Consider the following 20,710-nt stretch of genomic DNA (forward strand, 5'->3'; position numbering starts at 1 on the left):
ACACACACACACACACACACACACACACACACACACACACACACACACACACACACACACACGCACGCACACACACACACACACACACACACACACACACCAAAACTGTTTATTACCAACAAGGTGAGGTCAAACCTGGGAGGAAGAGGAGGGGGTGCCATTTTTATTCTCCTCCCATCATGAGTTCATCTTCCTCCTCCTCCTCCTCTTCCTCCTTGGGGAGTCCAAAGAGATGACTCTGACCTGCAGGGTGAGGGCCAATGACTAACAGAGACAAATCTGAGCTGTGCCTGGGATTTCTGCAAACTTCTGGTCCAAGAAATGAGCCAATGTTTCAGTCCTCTTCAGTCACTGGTCACCCCAGTCAGCTCTCCATGTTTCCTCCTTTCCTTTCCTATATTTGATCATTTTTTTCCTCATCTTTTAAAAGTTTGTTGGAAAAAATGATCAAAGCAATAAAATTAGAGTTGAAGCAGCAGTTGAAAAGTCAAATGTAATGTGCACTTTGTGTCAAACAAAGTTCTTTGAATTGAACCAACACCTCTGAGGGAAGCATGCAGGCGCAGCCACTCGGAGTGATCACAGCAGGAAACTGCATCACAAAAGCTTAAAAAAACACTAGTTTAGATTATGAGTCATCATCAGACCCTGTGGATGAACATATTTAAGCATTTTAATCAGATGGGTTTTCAGATACATTTAACATAAAGCAAAGTCTAAAAATGGAATGTTGAGATACTGAGCTACTACTCAGAATTTCAGCAAAAGCTGGTCACTTATTACTAGGGATAGACCGATTTTCGGCCAGGCCGATTATCGAGGCAGATATTTGGCATTTTGAGGCATAGCAGCATCAGCCCTTTTTTAAATCTGACCGATAAGAAACAAATTCAAAACTGCGTTTTTCCGGGTCTGATACACCTGCTCTGCTGTCTGCAGTCACTACTCAGTCCCTAGCACTATCCCACCCACAGTATTATCTGATTGGTCACAAGCAGAGCCATCGCTTGGGAAACAGCCAATCAGAAGTGCAGTTATCACAGTTATTGCAGTTGCACTGAAATTTTGGAAAACTTTATTTACTGTATAAAACTTTAGCTATTTATTGTTTTATGTTTTCATTTAACTTTATAAAACATGCTGCTAAGCCTAGGAGCTGTTTATTTAAAATATAAAGGTATTTGAATAAGGTTAAGTGTTGAAGTTTGTATTATTCAAAATTTTGACACCAATATTTTCCCTTTGACTGCAAATTAATATCAGCTTTAAATATCAGATATCGGCCTCCTTGACTACAAATAACCAGTATAGGTATTGGTCCTGAAAAATCCATATCAGTCTTTCTCTACTTATCACCTGAGAATTCATATCGTCTACATTTTACTCAAAATATATATACTACTTACATAAAAAAGATACTTTAAAAAACAACTGTATTTTTGGTGATTTTTTGGGAAAGTTTTTGTGTATGTAATGAAAGTATAATACAAAAGAATTAAAAGTACTGAGGTCAAACATCACAGAGATGTATAACCATGTATCATCAGCGTAACAAGTGATATTAGTCATCACAATGGCAAACTAGTGAAATCTAAGGAAGCATATGCAAAGCATCTTTCTTCAAGGAATACCATGGACTATTTTATGCAGCAGTTCGACTGGTCATTGCTGGATTGTAAAGTCACAGCAGGGGATCTAGTCTTGTCTGTGTGTACATGCAGAAAAGAAAATCAGACTTCTGGCCAAGAATGTCTTACTTCTCTTCAATAAGCGGCACTGCGTCCTTTTTGATAAGCGGAGCTGCGTTCATAACGATCTAGTTTTGGTTCACCTCATAAGGAAACAACATTCTAACAACGATTGCCGTTATCAATTCAGCTGTAGCTCTTTGTTTCTTATGTATGTTTGCCATGTTGGAGCGCAGTATCATACCATCTTACTTCCTCATCTGGGTGAAATTTGCTTGCGCTGAACACTGAGGTGTACAGAGACCTGCTGAATCCAACCAAAGTCTGATAGCAATCACATGATCTAGGTGTGTTAATTGAGCTATGCTTAGCCTGTTCTTGGTCTGACTAAGCTGTTCACATGCATCTTAATAGTCTGATCTCATGCTGAATAAACTCATAGTCTGATTTCTTACGCTGCATGTAAACGTTCTGACCGTGTCCCCCCTTCAGCTCCTCCTTCCCCATCTTTCCGTCGTCATCCTCTTCCTGTTATAACATCACTCTCCAACCTCAGCCTCAATGCAAACACTCCACAAACAGGTGAGGGCCCTGGAGTTATTTTGATGAAACATCACTGCACTTTTTCATCCTTCCTCACTTACGAAAGCGTTTCAAACATTGGTTATCAGATGAAAAGCAGGACATTTATATTTCAGCCGCTCAGTCTGATGTTCCCACGAGCCTCTCAATCCTGCATCAGCCCTCCTCCTTTGTCTTTTCTCCCCTCAACCCCTCTTTTATAAAGTCTCTCATTCACAAGGGCATTTCATTACATCATTAATTGAGCCTAATTCAGCTACATTACCCCCTCAAAGGAAGAAAAAAAAAGCTGCAGGAGGGGTGTGTGTGTTTAAATTCAGTGTAATGAGGTCTGCTGGGAGACGAGGACGGAGGTTGTGTAGAGAGGAGAAAATTACCTGAGGGCAGAAAAAGCTCTCTTTTAGTGAGCTTTAATGCCCCTCTGTTTAAACTGCCTGAAACCGTCTCACTGTCTGAAACCGTCTCACTCTCTGAGAATGTCTCGCTGCCTGACTCATCCTCCGTCTCCCCTTCTCTTGCTGTGGTCTAGTTTTGATTCTTTCATTTCTTTTTCTTCTTTGGCCTCAGGGTAAAGCAGTTTTATTTAATAACACATTTTCTAAGAAATGATGACAAATTCCTCTAAATTAAAATGCATGAAGCAACGAGAAACATCGACGGAGGAATTAAACGGACAAAAGAAAGCACATGAAAAATTTATCTGTTATAAGACTGTGGAAATCTTCAAATTCATGTAGAAAGCCAAGAACACTAACAAAAAGTCATGAATTTCAAAAACAGAAATACACAACATGCAAAAAGCTAGATAAGACCCTCTTAGAGGTTTCTAAGCACCTAAAAAAAAGTATGAGACAGTTTGAAAAAGGCATTTAAAGCCCTGAGGTCAAACATGACAGTGACATACAACCACGTATCATCAGCGTAACAAGTGATATCAGGTATTACAGTGGCAATATACTTAACCACAACTGATGTTGGTTACCTTTAATGCCCGAACAGCAAAGCTCCAAGACTCTCCTGCTCAGCATTGTTTTTTCTTTTTTTGGCTGCCATGTTGGTTTTTAGTTATGTCTGTATGTGATGTTTTCGGTTCGGTATTAGTCGAGGAAAACTCAGAAAGATTTTGGTCTAGTTTCAGTCAGTTTCATCAACAAGTGGACAGACGTCCTGTAGATGGACGTTGTTTTTTTGTTTGTTTTAATGGAGCAGGAGGAGTCTAAACACAAGTCACTCGATGCTAATGACTGCATTATCTGTTAAACCTAAGGCGGTGTTATGCTTTCTGCATAAGTGTGACGTGTGGAAATGAGATGTATGAGATCCATGTGAGATAACACGTGAGGCAACGTCCGTTGGTGTTCATTCCCAAACTGCAGGGGGTGGTGTTTCACAAACATACATCTACCAGAGTACTAAATGAGAGTCGTAGGAGTTTGACTTTTTTACAACACATTTACATATCTGACCCGGAGATTTTTCAATGTTTGTTTTTTTAACCGATTTCTCTTCTCTGCAAAGAGCAGACGCAATTTCACACCATTAATTATTTACCACTCAGTTATCACTGTGATCTCTATGTGAAGTTTCATATAGATACCTGTATTTCTGCCCTTGGACCACTTCTGCCAGCATCTTCAGGCGTGTGCGGCACAGAAATTTTCCATGTGATAAGAACCGTGTGAGGGAGAATTGGTGCCAAAATGACGACATTTGTCTGCACACATACGCATCAAGCATAAATCAGCCTTTACAAGACTGTGAAATATAAAGACATGAACCTTTGTCAATAAACCAGAAAACCTCTAAAACCAAAAAGAGCACGCAGACCGCTGAGTCTGAGACTAGGAAAATCTGCTTCTACATGGGTTCACTTGTTGTTTACTCTCCATACTAACGCCACATTTGGTCATAACCTTGGCCCGGAATCAACTTTTTTTTTATCAAAAACACAAATTAAAAACTTTATTTAGAATATTAATGAGGATTTAATATTGCTTATTTATAGTCAAACCTGGTTAACTGAGGTTGGATGAAGAAGAAACATTTAAAAACAGCCAGATACACGTTTTGGAGTAAAGAGTGACCATGCTAACTGGTGACTCTCAGCCAACCATCACTTTCAGGTGAGAGCAAGCGGCAACCTCCGGTCTAAGAATATGAGAAAATGCTAAAGTGCTAAAATCTGCTGTTTCTCGAATGTCCGCTTGAGGCTGGTCACATGACTGACAGGCGCCTTATAGCTGTACGCCTGAGGCCCTTGCCACTACCAATATGGCCGCTCTTACCGATGTGCTTCTGTTTCAGAAACTGAAAGGTGACATCGAGGAGACTACCTTCATATTTTATGCAGTCTATGAGTGAGAGTCTCCAGTTTGCACGGTCACTCTTTACTCCAAAACATTGGTTGCTTTGTAATGGTCAGAACTCAATAGAAGTTGACTCCATGATATAGTAATATTTATGACAACTAACTACAGAACAACCCAACATTTTTATTCTGCTAACAGTTTTAATTTAGTGCTTAAAGAATGCTAACTCTTCTGAATTAATGAAGCTAAGTGTTGCTTCTGTTGCTAAAATACTCGCACATATTTTTTTGCAGGTGTGTTGAGCAGAATGTGCACCTCATGCCAGGTGGAGGTCGTGGTTGCTTATCATCTGACAGACCACTTACTAGCATTTTCCTCATTGAAAACTCCAAGTGGCTCTTCATGATTTAATCATCAAAGAGCCATGTTTAGCTCATCGATATCTCAATGCTCTCATCAATGAAATGAATTTGTCATCATTGACGAAAACAACACTGTTGCTCAGACACTTGAAGCTCTAAATAAAAATGGAACATACAATTCTTTTACAGACTGATGGTTCTCTGAAGAACATGGTGTTCTGTACCAAAACAACACGCTGGATTATTAAGTACATGTGGCTTTTATTTTTACAGTTTAAGACCTTTTTAATGTTTTAATAATTTGGATGTGGTTGATTCTTTGTGGTGAGATTTTTAAAAATTCAGATTCTTTTTGTCTCTACCTTCACATTCTGGCTTTGTCTTCCCTGTGTCTTCTTTTGGGAACGAGAGCGAGACAGTTTAACCTGAGGGCAGTTTTTTTTTCCCCCCCTCCATCTCTCTCTTTCTTTCTCTCTGGCTGCTGTACTTTCTGTTTTTGCTTTAGACACAGTTTTTGGCCTCAGGGAGAAATTTTTAGAAAGCCACAAACCATTTCTCTTATTTCTCTCCGTCTCTCTCTGGAGATGTATACAAAGAGGAGAAAAATAAAAATGATGGAGAATAAATGAGTCAAGAGTTAATGAGAAAAAGAAAAATTACCTTTGTTGTGGTTTATTTCTGTAGACCTGCTCCCCACGTATGTCCTGGATTTACTCAGACCTTTTATCATGATCGTATCAGCTGTTTTCTCTCTGTCGACTGTTTAGATTTTGGTGCCTGTAAGAAGAGCTAATGTTAACATGTTCCACTGTTTTTGCAGAGCTGACCTCACTGGTTCCTCTTGTCCTGTGCCATGTGTGTTTGTCACGCTAGGCTGTGTAAACGTGAGTGAGTGTATGTGTGTGTATGTGAGTGTGTGTGTGTAAGAGGGCTTTGCTCGTATCAATGTGTCCGAGTCTCACCGGTCTTCTTCTGTCCTGTCCTGTGCTTTTTCTCTCCTTGTGTGTGCGTATGCATGTGTGTTTCTGTGTGTGTGTGCGTGTGTGTGTGTTTAGCTATCGGTGCCCAGCGAAGGAGGAATCACAGCGTCGTCGCCTCTGAGATCTTTGAGCCTCACCTGGGCAGCCACATTTTACAGGTAGGAGCTGTTCAAGACTGTCTATATCTGGGCAATGTGCTGGGAATACATGTGGATTTAGTGTATACCTGCAGCTTCACACACACACGCACGCACATACACACCTGTTTGAGCGCTGTATATCTTCTGCTGAAGCTGCACACACACACTTTTGATTCAGGAGCATTTGTGGCCTTTGGCTCTTTGTTTTTAAGATCCAGTAGTTTTTGTTGTCACTGTTGTTGCACCATCCTGCAGGATTTGTAAGCAGTATGCTGCACACACTTCACACAGCCGTGCTAGCAGCAGCGCTACAAGGATAGCACAGGTCAGTTTGCTGTGAAATTGCTCAGGACTCACAGAAACTCTGCACACTTTAAAAAATGTTTGAACGTACACACTTTTTGTGATGCTAGGACATCATAAAGAATCAGCCTTGAGGGCAGTAAAGTCAGGCTAACTTAGCACACATTGCAAGATTAGCTTGTTTGAGCATTTAGCAATTTCTTGGTTAACACATTTCTTCCACATTCTCCTGCATCTACATTTTACTCTGGTTCACATACAAACATATGCAAATAAACACACAGCTACTCCATACAGCACAATTTCAGGAGTCACAGCAGCAATCAAGAAAACAAAAGCCAGAAAGTGTACAGAAACTGCAAAAAAGTCCATAAGAAAATAGATGCTGACAGCTTGTCCATCATTGTCCAGTCAGCCAGCCTCCACCTCCACAGGGTCCAGGACTGAGCTTCTTCAGCAGTCTGTTCAGTCTCTGTCTCCTGCTTCCTGTCTGCTCACAGCAGGTGAAGCTCTTCCAATGTGACGTTAGTGTCTGGTGTTAGCTCCGTTAGCCATGTCTGTGAATAGCATGATGCTACTCTGGTATTCCCTCTGTTGCTGGGTAAGCACGGCTAGCTTGTCCATTTTATTAGAGATAGATCGTACGTTCCCAATAACGATGGATGGAAGGACAGATTGATGTCGTCACTTCTTAGCTCACACCCACGTTGTCCTCACCTCCTTCTCCTCACCTCGTGAGAAAACATCTGGCCTTGCACCAGTTAGCATTGACATGCTACAGGCTGCTAACAGCTGATTTTACACATTAACAAAACACAAACACAAGATAATGGATTGAAATCACGTTCCAGGAAACAACTGTTTCAAAAAGATTTAAGGACATCATGTGTGGTTAGTAAATACTGGGTTTTATGACTCTATGGGGCTTTAGCAAAACAGATTTTAGCAAGACTTGTAAGCTACAGTGAAAGTGAGACTCAATAGAAACAGATAGACGCTCCAAGTCCTCGTTCCAACTCATCTTCATTACTTATACACTTTAAATCAAACATATTTCCCAAGCAAAGATCTTTACATGTCTTTGTAATTTTTTCTGATTAACCTTGGAGCATTTCTTGTCTTGATTTATTCCTGGTAATGCACCTTTACATCATTAGCGCTCTGATGCCTCCTAATTCAGCCTCAGATTTTTCACCACAGCCGACTTCAATTATTCCTCAACATCCAGCTGCTGCCGCGGCTAGGCTGAATTATTAAATGGAATTATGAAAGTATGATAATGACTGGGTTATCGCCGCTCACTCCCTCGGGTTTTGTGTGTGTGTGTGTGTGTGTGTGTGTGTGTGTGTGTGTGTGTGTGTGTGTGTGTGTCTTGTAGTTTTAATCCCTAACATGCTCCACTTCTTATCTGTTTAACATACAGCCCAAAGGCTGAGCTTTTAACATCACAACCAGGCTGACGCGATACCACCGCTGATAGTGCCAGCTAATCTGTGTGTGCATGTGTGAGTGTGTGGTTGTGTGTGTTTGTATGAGATGTACAGGATGCTATATGAGTAAGTGTGTGTACATTTCTGAGATGATTCCATGAGCCTCCAAAAGTTGTTTTATCACTGTTTGTGGGTTGGTAAATCTAAAATCCTGTTTGTGTTTGTCAGTGTGTGTGTGAGTGTGAGTGTGTGTGTTTGTATCTGTATCAGTTACACCTGATTATTATTATCATCGTCTGTCTGACACCGGTGAGCCCTCGCTGTGTAAAGATACACACTTTTCTAATCTCCCCGCACTTCTTCATCCTTTTATCGTTCTCGAGGATCCCGACAGAAACATTCCTCGCAGATACGAAGGATTCATTACAAACTTTATTATCCAGATTTTTGAAAACACTGACACTGACATGTACTCTCTGTAACAGCGAAGCAGATTAACAGTGTCTGTTATTTACGGTAGGAGATGGAAGACGATGCTGATGGTCGTAGAGCTGACAATGGGAGGTTGATGGGGAATGGATCGTTGAAGGAATCACTCAGCTGTTGGGAAATTTTAGCTATTAGTCCAAGTCCACAGTGAGTGGATCGTGTACAGTATGTAGCTGTGTATAAGAATATATCAGGAATAATACTTGGGGCTATTTGGTGGGATCATTTGTCCAGTACTTTGTAACACATGAACAATAATCTAAGTATTTTGTGCAGCTTTCTTAGAATTTTCATTATTTATACATCAAGGCTCAAACTCCGTTCCTTAGCAGCATTACTGAGTTGGGAAAGGATTGTTTGACTGTTTTCTTCCCATGTGGAAGCCCCGCTCCTCATGTGACAAACACTATTTCTAGAACTCAGTTTCTTCCCCTCGCCTATTTCTCCAGTTTATTAGCCAAAGTCTATTTTTGGATGTAGTGTCTATGACATCACTCATCTGTTTCTAATACAGAACAATAAAGCCTTTTGTCAATGGTGGCCATATTGGAATTTCTGTCTTGAGAGGGCTTTGAGCCTCCTTATTAACAGTTGTGCCTCTGATTGGGCAAACTTTTGATCATTTCTTCTTAACTGTTTTTTTCTTATTTTCTTTCAAAGCAGGCTATAAACATAATTTTTTATACTTTAAAAGTTTTATTCTTTTTTTGGTGTGGTTTCCTGACTTATTGCAGGCAGCCTCAAGCATAAGTATGAGTACCTTTCACATCTGAAACGATATGGTACCGGTGCCTGGTACCTGGCATTCGGTATTGGTACTCAACGGTACCAATTTTTGGTACCTATTTGTGTTATATAATATATATATATATATATATATATATATATATATATATATATATATATATATATATATATATATATATATATATATATATATATATATATATATATATATATAAATGTCTTTTTTTTAAATAATAAAATGTAATTCTTTTTTATATATAATTTGACATACTTGTTCTTCAATATATAACATTGTAATGCTGTGTTCATGTTCAGTATGGAATATCTCCTACTCTTCCACTCCCTCATAGTCACAAGGATGCATTTAGGCACCTAAACATGGCACCTTTTGATTTTACATGAATCGGTACTTGGTACTTCGACAGAATCCGGTCAATACCTATAAAAGTACCTAATTTGATACCCATCCCTACTCAAGCAGACACTCAATAAACTGTGGCTGTCAGCACTTCCACATAGTCTTCATGTTTTTAGACTGGAAAATGATGCTTGATATCAGCAGAAAGTCAGGGTGAGTCATTTCCCTTGAGCTCGTAGGCCTTTGTGTGGCATCACTGAGATCAGGTCTGTTTTATATAGAGATGACGGTTCAAACATGTTAGTACAGTTTGGAAATGAACAGTACCACCAGCGTTTGTGTCAGTGTTTTGATGTTTTGGTGCCCTCTGTGGACTGGGAAGCATGTCTTATTTGCACAGGTGTGATTTTGGTCTGAATAGCTTCTTTACTGTGTTGTCAGAGAAATCTCACATAATCTTTGAAATAATCTCACAGCAGATATATTTGTTGTTGTTTCAGCTCAGAGAGCAACTTCTCATTTCAAGACCTAACAAGTTTTGAATGACTGCAGTGGTACCTGGAGTCTTTCAGGAGATCTGATCTACAGAGCTGCTCAGAGTCTTTCAGCAAATTCAAGTCCGAGCTCTCTGTCATGCTTGCAGCTAGAGGGCGCTGTCCCTGCAATTTACTCCCTCTTACAGAGCATGCAGGTGAAGGATTGTAGTGCATCAGCTCCGTGCACATCTATCACACAATATATCACCCGTGTTGTTTCATTTGTTCTCGATCCGTCCTGGTTTTAATCCCGCGGAGTGAGAGCGCGTCTCCTCGTCCGCCTCCCTGCACATCATGTTGTCATGTGTGAGTGTTAACATGCTGCCTCACGCTGCGCTGAGCAGCTCCAACCTCTGTGTGTGTGTGTGTGTGTGTGTGTGTGTGTGTGTGTGTGTGTGTGTGTGTGTGTTAACACTGTGTTCTGATCCTGCAGCTCGAGACATCCCATAATACCTTGTTATAATCCCCCGAGAGTCACTATGACAACCATATGAGGCAGATCTAGAGGCAGATTGAAGCAGCTGTGAGATTGGAAGTGACAGAAACAATGTGGGCTCACCTGGAAGTCAGGAGGTGTGTGTGTATATGTGTGTATCTATGTGTGTGTGAGTCTCTGCTCTGATAAAATATGTTGAATTAAAAAGAAAAAATCCTGATTTTCATCCAACAAATTGATGTTTTTTCGGTGATAAGGGCTCGTCTCCTCTAGGTTAACATATTATTACGAGTGTGTTTCTACATCATTGGATTTGTGTGTGTGTGTGCGTGTGTGTGCGTGTGGATGAGGCCTTTTCAGCAGAGAACCAAGGCCGCCGTGTTGGTGGCAAATTGGCCTCATTAATCTCCCGCTTAATTGATTGTGAGAAGTTTGAGGATGACATTTTAAGAAAGCGTGGCGGCCGTCGTGCGGGTGGGGTTGGGGAGGGGGGCGCGGCGTGATTGATTTGGCTAAACCGCAGCGCTAATGAATGCCAGCCAGTCACTTAGGTGGTAGAGACCAGACACTAATTTCAGAGAGATTAGGCCAGAGAGGTTGATAACGCTTAATGAAGAGAGAGGGAGACGAGGGGGAGCCAGCAGTCGTTTCACAGGATGTGAAGCTCGGTGTCGTCCCCTCCTGTTATAGTGAAAGTAAATGAGTGATGCGTGTGTTTGACTGAACTTTATACCTCATCAATAAAGTTCTGTACATGACAGAATAAAAGGACTCTGAAGGGATTATTGAAAGTTCGCCGTCTCCATCAGAAAGTGTTGCAGACGTCCTATTTGTGATTAAGTTTTTAATCCGTTAATCAAATCTGGATCCTTTTAAATCCCTCATCTGATCTGTTTAGGTGTAATTAGATATGATTTGATATTTTCAGGATAATTCCTTTGCTCTGCAAGTCCCATACAGAACATATACAATACAGATAAGGTTTCACTTTACTTGTGTATAAATAACTTTAGACTTCCATCAGCTTCTGCTTTGTTTCTGGAAACGACCCACAAAGCTTCTGAAAGGAGATCTGAATTCTGCTCCTGTGGTGATATCACAACAGGAGCTGGGTCACTCACACAATATGGGATAAGCTTATTTATTCTATAAAGAAAGGGAACAGGCTGTGATGCGGTTTTCACTTCATGAGAGAAGCTTTTTGACTTTTTTTGGATACACATTTCTCAATACATTTGTATAAAACAGCAGCATAATAATAATAATAATAATAATAATAATAATAATAATAATAATAATAATAATAACAAAAAAAATTTCGCACATGCTCTCAAAATATCTCAGAAACTTTGCATTTGCTCATGATTGATTAAAAAAACTTAAATATTAAAAAAACGTAGTCCTTTCTTTAAACTATTACATTTGCTTACTTGCATAAATGGGTGATTCTTCAATTAAGGGAGATTTTCAGTCCCCAGGGTAGATTTCCATTAAACATCTTTTTTTTTTTTTTTTTACAAAAAATAAAAATAAATAGAAAGTTGTATTTGTAAGAGATATGTTGAAGAAACTATTAAAAAAACAGTCTCAGTGATAAAATTGTAATACTTTTGCTGTGCTTTGAAAATTTAAATGTGCTAAATGTACTAAATAATCACTTTACATTTATTCATAACAACTAAAAAAGACATTTTTCAGATTCATATAGTATATATTTGTTCATTTTACCTCTGTCATCACCATCACACTCAACATTTTACAGACTAATAAAGTTTTTACAAAAAAATAATGATATTGTTGCATGCTAATTAGATGCTCTAGAGGAACATTCAAGATACCTAAGATGTTTGATGCCCACAGATGTGAGTAATTTGATCTATTATACACCCTGATGTGAGAGTTTGTTCATTAGATGTCATCACCAAACAAGCTACTGTTTGAATATTCTAACTTATTAGTAAGAAATTTTACTTCATTTAAATATATATTGTGTATATTGTATGTTCGCTAACCTGTTAGCTTAGCTAGTCTAAAACTTAATCAAGCCGAAAACAGTGAAAATCTTGCACATTTGAATTTTCATCACACAGAAAAAGTGTTAAGATATCATCAGTAAGACACAGTTACTTTTTGTTGACAATAGCTTCAACCTTACCCTTACACATTTTTCCTTATTTTTTTTTATTTATTTTTTTTGTAAAAAAACAAAAAAACAAAAAATAAAATAAAAGACAGACATTTTTCTTCTTGGAATTTTACCATGGGGACAGAAAAACTCCCTTTATTAAAGAATCACCTAAATAGTCAATAGTCTTTCAGAAAACACGAAACAAACAACATCAAAATGAGTATTTGAACATCTAAACCTACATATAAAGACAAAAAGAGGGCGGAGTCACACAAAGATACACACAGTCTCTCTTTCCTGCATGAGTCGTCAACTCCTCAGTTGTTGGCGGCAGTAACCATGAAAAAAACAACTCAAGAAAAAGTTGTTTTGCCTGAGATCAAAGGGTAACCTAACCCCAATCATGTTTTTTAGCTGAGAACTTCTTTATTAGTTTGTTGAGTTATTGATATTTTCAGGTCTTAGTTCTCACATTTGAGTATTTTGAGTTAATTCCTCAAATAGTCTTAAAGTGTTCAAAGCCACTGCCCCCTACAGGTAGAAACCTGGTACTGCAATTGAATTAATGTATTGGCTGGCCTGGCATTTGGTGATGTATTTGGCCTTCGAAGCCTTTAAAATGTACTGTCAGCTGTCAACTCAGTAGCTAGTTAATTGAATTTTGGAAGTAAGTTATTTCATCATTTTTTTAATTTCTGTAAATTGTTTGGTTGGACGTTTTTCCTAACTTGAGCTACCTGATAACTATAGCGGTAAGGTTGTAGGTTAGCCTTACCTCTTAGTGTACCTATGAGTCAGCACTGTTGATCCCTTTGCTGCTAAAGCATGTTCTAAAAAAAGAAGAAAAAAAATCCAGACAAATTTGAATGAAGCTAGCGAGCTAATTTTCCTCTGTTTTGAGCATTGTGCTACCTTGAATGACAAATCTACTCAAACTTTTCTTTCCACAAGGAACAGAAGTAGGTAAAGTCCGAGCAGAAGCCGAGTGGGTCAGGAAGTAGAGAAAGTTGTTGCTGATGAAGTAAAAGTCTTGAGGTGTTTTTGGACTTTAAAGAGCAGATTGATGTTCGGTGTTTTTTAAAGACAACATGTGGTGTTTGAAGATGAAGAGGCAGCGGACAGACGGACACTAATTACAAAGCAAACTGTGTGCATGAAACAAAAAACAAAAGGACAATTAGAGAGACGATGAAGAAGAGGAAGAAGAAGAAAAGAGAGACGCTGTGTGTTCAGTAAAGTCAGCCAGCAGACAAAGAGGAAGAAAGTGTGTGTGCTTTTCTTTGTGCGGATGTGTGTGTGTGTGTGTGTGTGTGTGTGTGTTTAGAGCAGCCTGGCAGAGCACCTGGCATGATGAGCGTCTGGGGGAGGAGTGCCACACCTGTTAAAACACACACACACGCACACACTCACACACACACACAGCCTGTTTGGTTGTTGTGTCTGTCTCTCAGTGTGAGAAACAAACACACGGCACCGTGTGGACGACCTGCCAATCTGCAGCAAGGAGAAAAAGGGAGAAGGTAGGAAGGAAAGGAGAAAGGAAAGAGGACATGAGGACAAGGAGGATACATAAGTGGACACATTGCATGGCCTCACAGCATATGTCAAGATAAATGAAGTTCAAATTCAGAAACATTGTGATTTTGGAAACATTTTGAAAATTGTTCAAAAACACAGCAAATTAGAGATCTCTCTAAAAAAAAGTGCTTTAAATAAAAGACCTGTGGAAAGTACTTAAAGTTAAACACCTGAAATACACCGGATACGTCTGCAGTGCGACTCTGTTGCGCTGCGTCTTGACTGGGTTTGTCAAAACACACCGGCTGCGAGTTCAGTCCAACAAGCTGCATGACTGACAGACAGCTGGAGTCACAGACTGAGGAGTTCCTGCGCTTTCAACTCCATTGATAAGTCTCCCTTCATTCATGTTGGGCTGTAAAACCTTAAACCTGTTGATTCCTGATCTGACTCCACTCATTATGTCCGTTTTTCATCGTAGTCCTTAATTGTAGCTAAATACAAACTGATTTTGACACAGTCTGTTTTATTTTGAAAGTCCCTGGGTGTTTTGGGGTAGTTTAGGTCGCAACTTCCTGTCCCAGGAACCAAGTAAAGCAAAGAAAACTGTCCAGCCAGAGTTAGCCATATAGCTAATTTTCATCCGTGGTCCCTGGCCACCCCAGTGCCATCATGATATCTGTCTGCAGGGCCCTGTCTAAGGCTATCTTACTTTTAATTTCTTCTTATTATTATTTTCTTTGTGATCTTTTCTCCACCAAAGAGGGCAGGTAAGGGTGTTTGCCAGCCAAGAGAGCACTTTAGCACGGTTGTCTACAACTGGGCCAAGTTTAAGTTCTTGTTTTTTTAATTCAGTTAATTCAGACCTTTACAGATTTTTCTTTGCAAGTTATGCTGTTTCTCCCTATGCAGTGCCCCAGCCCTTATGGGCCACCGTACTGACAGACAGCATAAAGCCAATAAGCTGATAGTACACGGATGCTAAATGTGAGGACAGGTAACAAACAAATAAATAAAAGCCAACACGCTTCTTTGATCGGCTGAGGTGTGTTTGAGTCCTTCACCTGCAGCTGTTAACCGCCCGCTTCACTCCGCCGCGTCTAAAACAGATGTGAGGTGCCCGTGTGTTGTCACTGCAATGAGGGGAAATTAAAGACGACAGCGACGGCGCGCAGGCACGACACCGCTTCCTGTCAGCCTGTCAATCAAAGTGTCAGCCAATGAGTGTCAGCGAAGGTAAAAATTAGACGCAGGGAAGTGAAAGGACAGGGATGACAGGATGGATCTGCTGCTCCTGGTGGATTATGGGAATATTAGTGCAGAGGGGATGTTTGAAGTGTCTGTGCGCATCCGACAAAGAAAGAAAGAAAGAAAGCAAAAGAGAATGAAAGACAATGAAATATGAAAATAAATTTTAAAAAATGAATTGAAATAAATACAATTAAGGACATTTTAATTTAAAAAAACACCATTTTGTCACCACAGGGGGCGCCAAATTTCAGTGGGGCATCAAATCACAACAAAGACTTTTACAGAAGGGAAGATCATCTTGAGTTAGTGTAAATAATTATTTTCAGTAAGATCACTACACACACACACACACACACACACACACACACACACACACACACACACACACACACACACACAAACACACACACACACACACACACACACACACACACACACACACACACACACACACACACACACACACACACACACCGGCTGAAGTCAGACACTGTGTTTCAGTGTTTCAGGTTTTTCTCACTCCCTCTCAGTGTCTGAATTTTGAACTCTGGGCCTTGAGATGAATTTTTAAGACCTGAATATTCAAAGAAAGCACATTACCACACACTCTCACACACACACACCCATATATATGTACTCACACACACAGGCAGGTTTTACCAGCCTGCATGCACAGATGACTCCAGAGGCCCGGAGTGACCCGGCGGCGGCGAGACTAAAGGTCACGGCGATGAGCGTCGAGCCTCGCATCCTGATTACCCACAACCCCCCTCTATGACTTCCTGTGAGGTCCGGCAGGTTCATTAGCTCAGGGAATAACTGCAGAGAGAGTGAGAGGAGAGGAGGAGGTCTGAACCAATAAACGAAGCGTCCAGAGAGCGAAAGAGGAAAAAAAAGGAGGGAAAAAGAGGAAAAAGACGAGTGCGGGGTCTTATTATTTATGCAGTCAATAGGCCACGGCTTGTCTGCATCTCTAATTGTTTGATTTTATAGGCGGGACGGCTCTTTAAACAAACACGCTCTTATGCTAATGGCGGCGCGACGCTAACCTCCTGACAGCATCTGGAGGGAGGGTGGACTGTGGGATTATGGGAGTTTTTGAGGGGAGGGGGGGCATCTGAAGCTGAATATCATTTGGATAATTAAAAATGACAGAGGAAATGGTCCACACGCACACACTGACACACACTGACACACACGCACACACACAGAACCACTTTGTCTTGACAGGTAGGAGGGGGGAGGGAGAGGAAGGGGAGCGGGGAGGTTAGTCCTGATTGCTGTCAATCAAGTGGTCCGGTGGGAGGACCGTGGAGGCTGGCGGATCGCCGTGAACTTTGACCTCCTCCCTGGCCGACATGATGCTGATGTGTGTGTGTGTGTGTGTGTGTGTGAGAGAGAGAGAGAGAGAGTTAACAACCTTGAGAGATGGACTGAATTTCAACAGGCTCTCAGCCAGAGAGGTGGAGCCAGAAAGTGAGGGATGGAGGTACAGTGAAAACCTGAGTGAGGCTAGAGAGACCAAAAACAGGTGAACGCTGAGCCGCTGGGATGAGGCTGAAAGCTACGAAACTACCACAACCTGTGGCAGTGAATCAGGCTGTAATGGCTGTAATGTCCTCTTGAACCAATGTTTCAGATCAAAATTCACCCCTAAAAGTTTTTCTGTCTGTCCCCAGCCAGCTCAGATTGTTCCCATGAGCGTCCAGTAACACTACATACATGATCCCTAATGAGTTGAGCCTTTTTGTTGAAGAAAAATGTTTTTATTATTATTGTTTAAAGAAAAATAACTGGCCAGCCTTCACCTTGTTTTTACCTTGCAGAAAATGGAAGCTGCTGGTCTACCATTGCTTTTTCTGTATACTTCTTTATATTTTTGTGTTACTTTGATGTTTTGAATGGAAGGTTTACATCCCAGACAATATTTTTGGGATAAACAGTTACTTAAACAAACTGAACTAGGTGGCATCAACCAAGCAACAGATATGATAACAAATATAATTGTTGGTACTCTGATTTTTTTTTTTGTGGTTTTTGTTTTTTTTTCTTTCTTTTTTTTGATTAAGACCAGGAAAAGTAAAATACAAAAAAAACAACAAAAAAAAACTAAATAAAAAAAAATATATATTTGTCATTCAAACACCTCCGCCCTTCAAAGAGTCTGTGCACACCACTGCTCACAACAATATTCTCTTGGCAAGTGGTCCCCAACCCCTGGGTCGTGGACCTGTACCGGTCCATTGGTCAATTGGTACCAGGCCGTACATAAAAAGAACTCAACTTACATTGTTTTAATTTGATTTATTATATGATTATGAATGCTGTTTTGTTTTGAAAAATGACCAGATTCTCTCTGTCATAACCCTCCATGACTTATTTTTGACACAACCACCCCTCCCCCCACGCTAGCAAAATGGACAAAACACAAACTTCTTCGGAGAGCCAGTCTGTGAATATATTGTCATTAAACCAGTCTGTGGAGCAAAAAAAGGCTGGGGACTGCTGCTCTAAGTGGACTTTACATCAGGCTTCTCAAGAAATCTTAAAGGCAAAACATTGGTTCAAAGTCAGGTGCATCACTTTTGAAAATATGAGTCTAAATGCTGAATGAAGACCTTTTTTTTAGAGACTTATGCATTGCAATGTTGAGTCACACATTAGAAGGATTTCATTGGTGTTCTGGTACAAGCCAATTAAAAACCAAAAAAACAAAAATCAGCTTCTTGTGATTAAGAAACAAGTTCATTTAGGTGGGTCTCAGTTTCACTGTAGACAGTAATTGCATAGAGGCTACAGTCAGGCTTTTTTAGCAGTATGAAACAGAAACATACAGATCATCTTGAAATCAACAGCATTTAATTTTGTTGAAATAAAATCATGATGTATGTCAGTATATTAAAAAAAAGGCAAGCTTTTTCAAAATGATTTTTTTTTTCAAATGTTTGTTGAACTAAGGTCAAAAAAAGAGGATGTCTGCAGATATTTCAGAGTCCTAAGATCAAAGATCAAAGACAGAATTCTGTCTTTGATCTTAAACTTCTACAACACCTGCTGTTGCTCTCTAAATATAAAGGTACAGATTAGTCAAAAGCCAAGCTTTGTCAGGTCTGTCTTCAAGAGTAAAATGGAAGAAAACTACTTTTCTAATGGTTGTTTGTTGAATAGAGGTGGGAGCCATCATTTTTGATGCATTCCAGGAAGTCAGGAAATCCAAATGCTGTTTGTCTTTAGTGACACAGCATCAGACATATTTATGTCTCAGATTGTTAGCTGCTCTTCATGCAGATATCTGTTTATAGAGGGGAATAAATCCTCCTCAGGTTACCAAAGACATGAGCCTCAGTATTATTACACTGGATTGTGCTCTTCCTGCTTTTGCTCTCCATACAGGCATTTTTTCCTGCTGACATCAGATACAAACATATTATTAACAGGAAAAAGTGCTGTCATTTGCACATCTGCAGCTCTGGATGTGATATGGAAATAGATGGATGGGTAGAGCAGATTTAGAGAGGTAGATAGCACATTAAGTATGAATACTTATGTGTGTATGTGAGTGTGTGTTAGAGAAGAAGAAACACAGAGAGTGGAAGAGATCAAACGAAACAGCAGATCACTGAAAAGCCAAAGTGACAATTGAACAAACGGCTTCAATAAAAAGACGATCAGATTATATCTCTGTCCGTCTGTCGCTTTGTTCTGTGTGAGTGTGTGTGTGTTTCTGCCGGTCTGCATACTGCTGTGTGTAATTGCATGTTTATTGATGTGTGTTTCCACATTCATTTTGTTCCTCTGTGATGCAATGTGTGTGTGTGTGAGCATGTGAGCATGTCGGTGTGTGTTACTAATGCTGGGCTGCACAGGGAGGGTTGAGATGTAAAACCTCCCCTCCTCTCCAGACGCAGGATAGAGAGAATCCTTACCCCCCGCCAAATTAATCTGCTCTCTCTCTCTCACTCACACACACACACACACACACACACACACACACACACACACACACACACACACACACACACACACACACACACTGAAAGCGGATTCTGTAGAATAATTTCATTATAAGGTTGTGAGCATGTGGATTAATGGTTTTACTGTCACTGAGACGACAGGGGATTTTCTCTTTTCTGCTCTGTCTTTTTCTTTCCAAGATGCTTTTATTTTGTCATTTCTTCTCCTCTTTCTCACTGTTTCTCTCTTTAGTTGGACAGATAACCCCTGATGAGCAATGCATGTCTTTTATTGTTATGATTAAATAAGCCTGTCATTATTTTCTTCAAAGCTCTGACATATTTTGACACGCTGATCTGGGTTCACAAAAATAGTTTCAAAGGAGTCAATAAAATTACAAACTGTGAAAAACAAGTAATTCAACATCAACATTTGACATTAAAAACGTATATTTACCGGTCAATTAATCATTAATTTTTCCTTAAAAACCTTCCAAGCTAATTATTTATACTGTTGTTCCAAGAAAGGAGACTTTGTTTATCCCAGAGTAACAAGTCAATCTCCTGAAAACAACAGAAACTACTCAAAGGGGGCAAAACAGAGTATTTAAGTGGCTTTTAATGGCTTGTAACTTATCATTTTACAAACAGGAATTAAAGCTCCTGTGAGAAGCTTTTGCTCTGTGTTAAACTGGTGCCAGCTGTTTGGTGTGTAGCCCTTTTCTATAGAACATGTTGAAACAATACGACCATGTGATTGGTCCATAGGGCAGTCTTGCTTTCACACCTTTTCCACCATACACCCACTGTACATCCATTGTACACCCACCATACATCCACAGTACACCCACCTTGTACTCACTGTATATCCACCGTACATCCACTATACACACACCATACATCCACCGTACATCAGTTCATCCACTGCTTTTCTTACATACACCAATCATCCACCATATGCCCACTGTACATGTACATCCACCTACACACATTGTTCACCCACTGTATGCCAACCATACATCCACCAAACATTCATTCATCCACTGAACAGCCAAGGTCAACATTACACCTACCATACATGCGCTGTACACTAAATATACATACACCTGCACCTACCATATGCCCACCACAAGTTCACCTTAATTTCACCGTACATCGGACATACACCAACAAGCATCAATGGTAACCCACTTTACGCCTGCTGGACATCCACTGTAACCCACCATATGCCCAATGTATAGCCATACATCCACCTACACACACTGAACACCCCATGTACACCCACAAATTTCATACGTACAGCCACCATACATCCATTCATCCACTGAACATCCACGGTCAACGATACACACACCATACATACACTGTACACCTAATGTACATCCACCTGCACCTACCTTATGCCCATCATAAGTCCACCTTACATTCATCATACACCGGACATTCACCCGCTATACAACAATCGCAACCCACTTTACGCCTACTGTAAATCCACTGTAA

The 20,710-nt window shown here is 40.2% G+C and overlaps 1 protein-coding gene across 4 annotated transcripts in view; it reads left to right on the plus strand.

The window, feature by feature from the left end:
* The window catches only part of npas3 (neuronal PAS domain protein 3), a 343,632-nt gene that overhangs the window by 185,294 nt on the left and 137,628 nt on the right, over positions 1 to 20,710 (plus strand). For all 4 annotated transcript variants that reach the window (XM_074692832.1, XM_074692831.1, XM_074692833.1 and 1 more), the window contains one exon: positions 5,997 to 6,079. In XM_074692832.1, coding sequence (XP_074548933.1) covers positions 5,997 to 6,079 — 83 coding nt within the window. The remainder of the gene's footprint in view (positions 1 to 5,996; positions 6,080 to 20,710) is intronic.

The sequence above is a fragment of the Halichoeres trimaculatus genome, unplaced genomic scaffold (genome assembly GCF_033239565.1).
Source record: "Halichoeres trimaculatus isolate MK-OKI-2021-1 unplaced genomic scaffold, fHalTri1.1 fHalTri1_scaffold_17, whole genome shotgun sequence".
Taxonomy (NCBI): domain Eukaryota; kingdom Metazoa; phylum Chordata; class Actinopteri; order Labriformes; family Labridae; genus Halichoeres; species Halichoeres trimaculatus.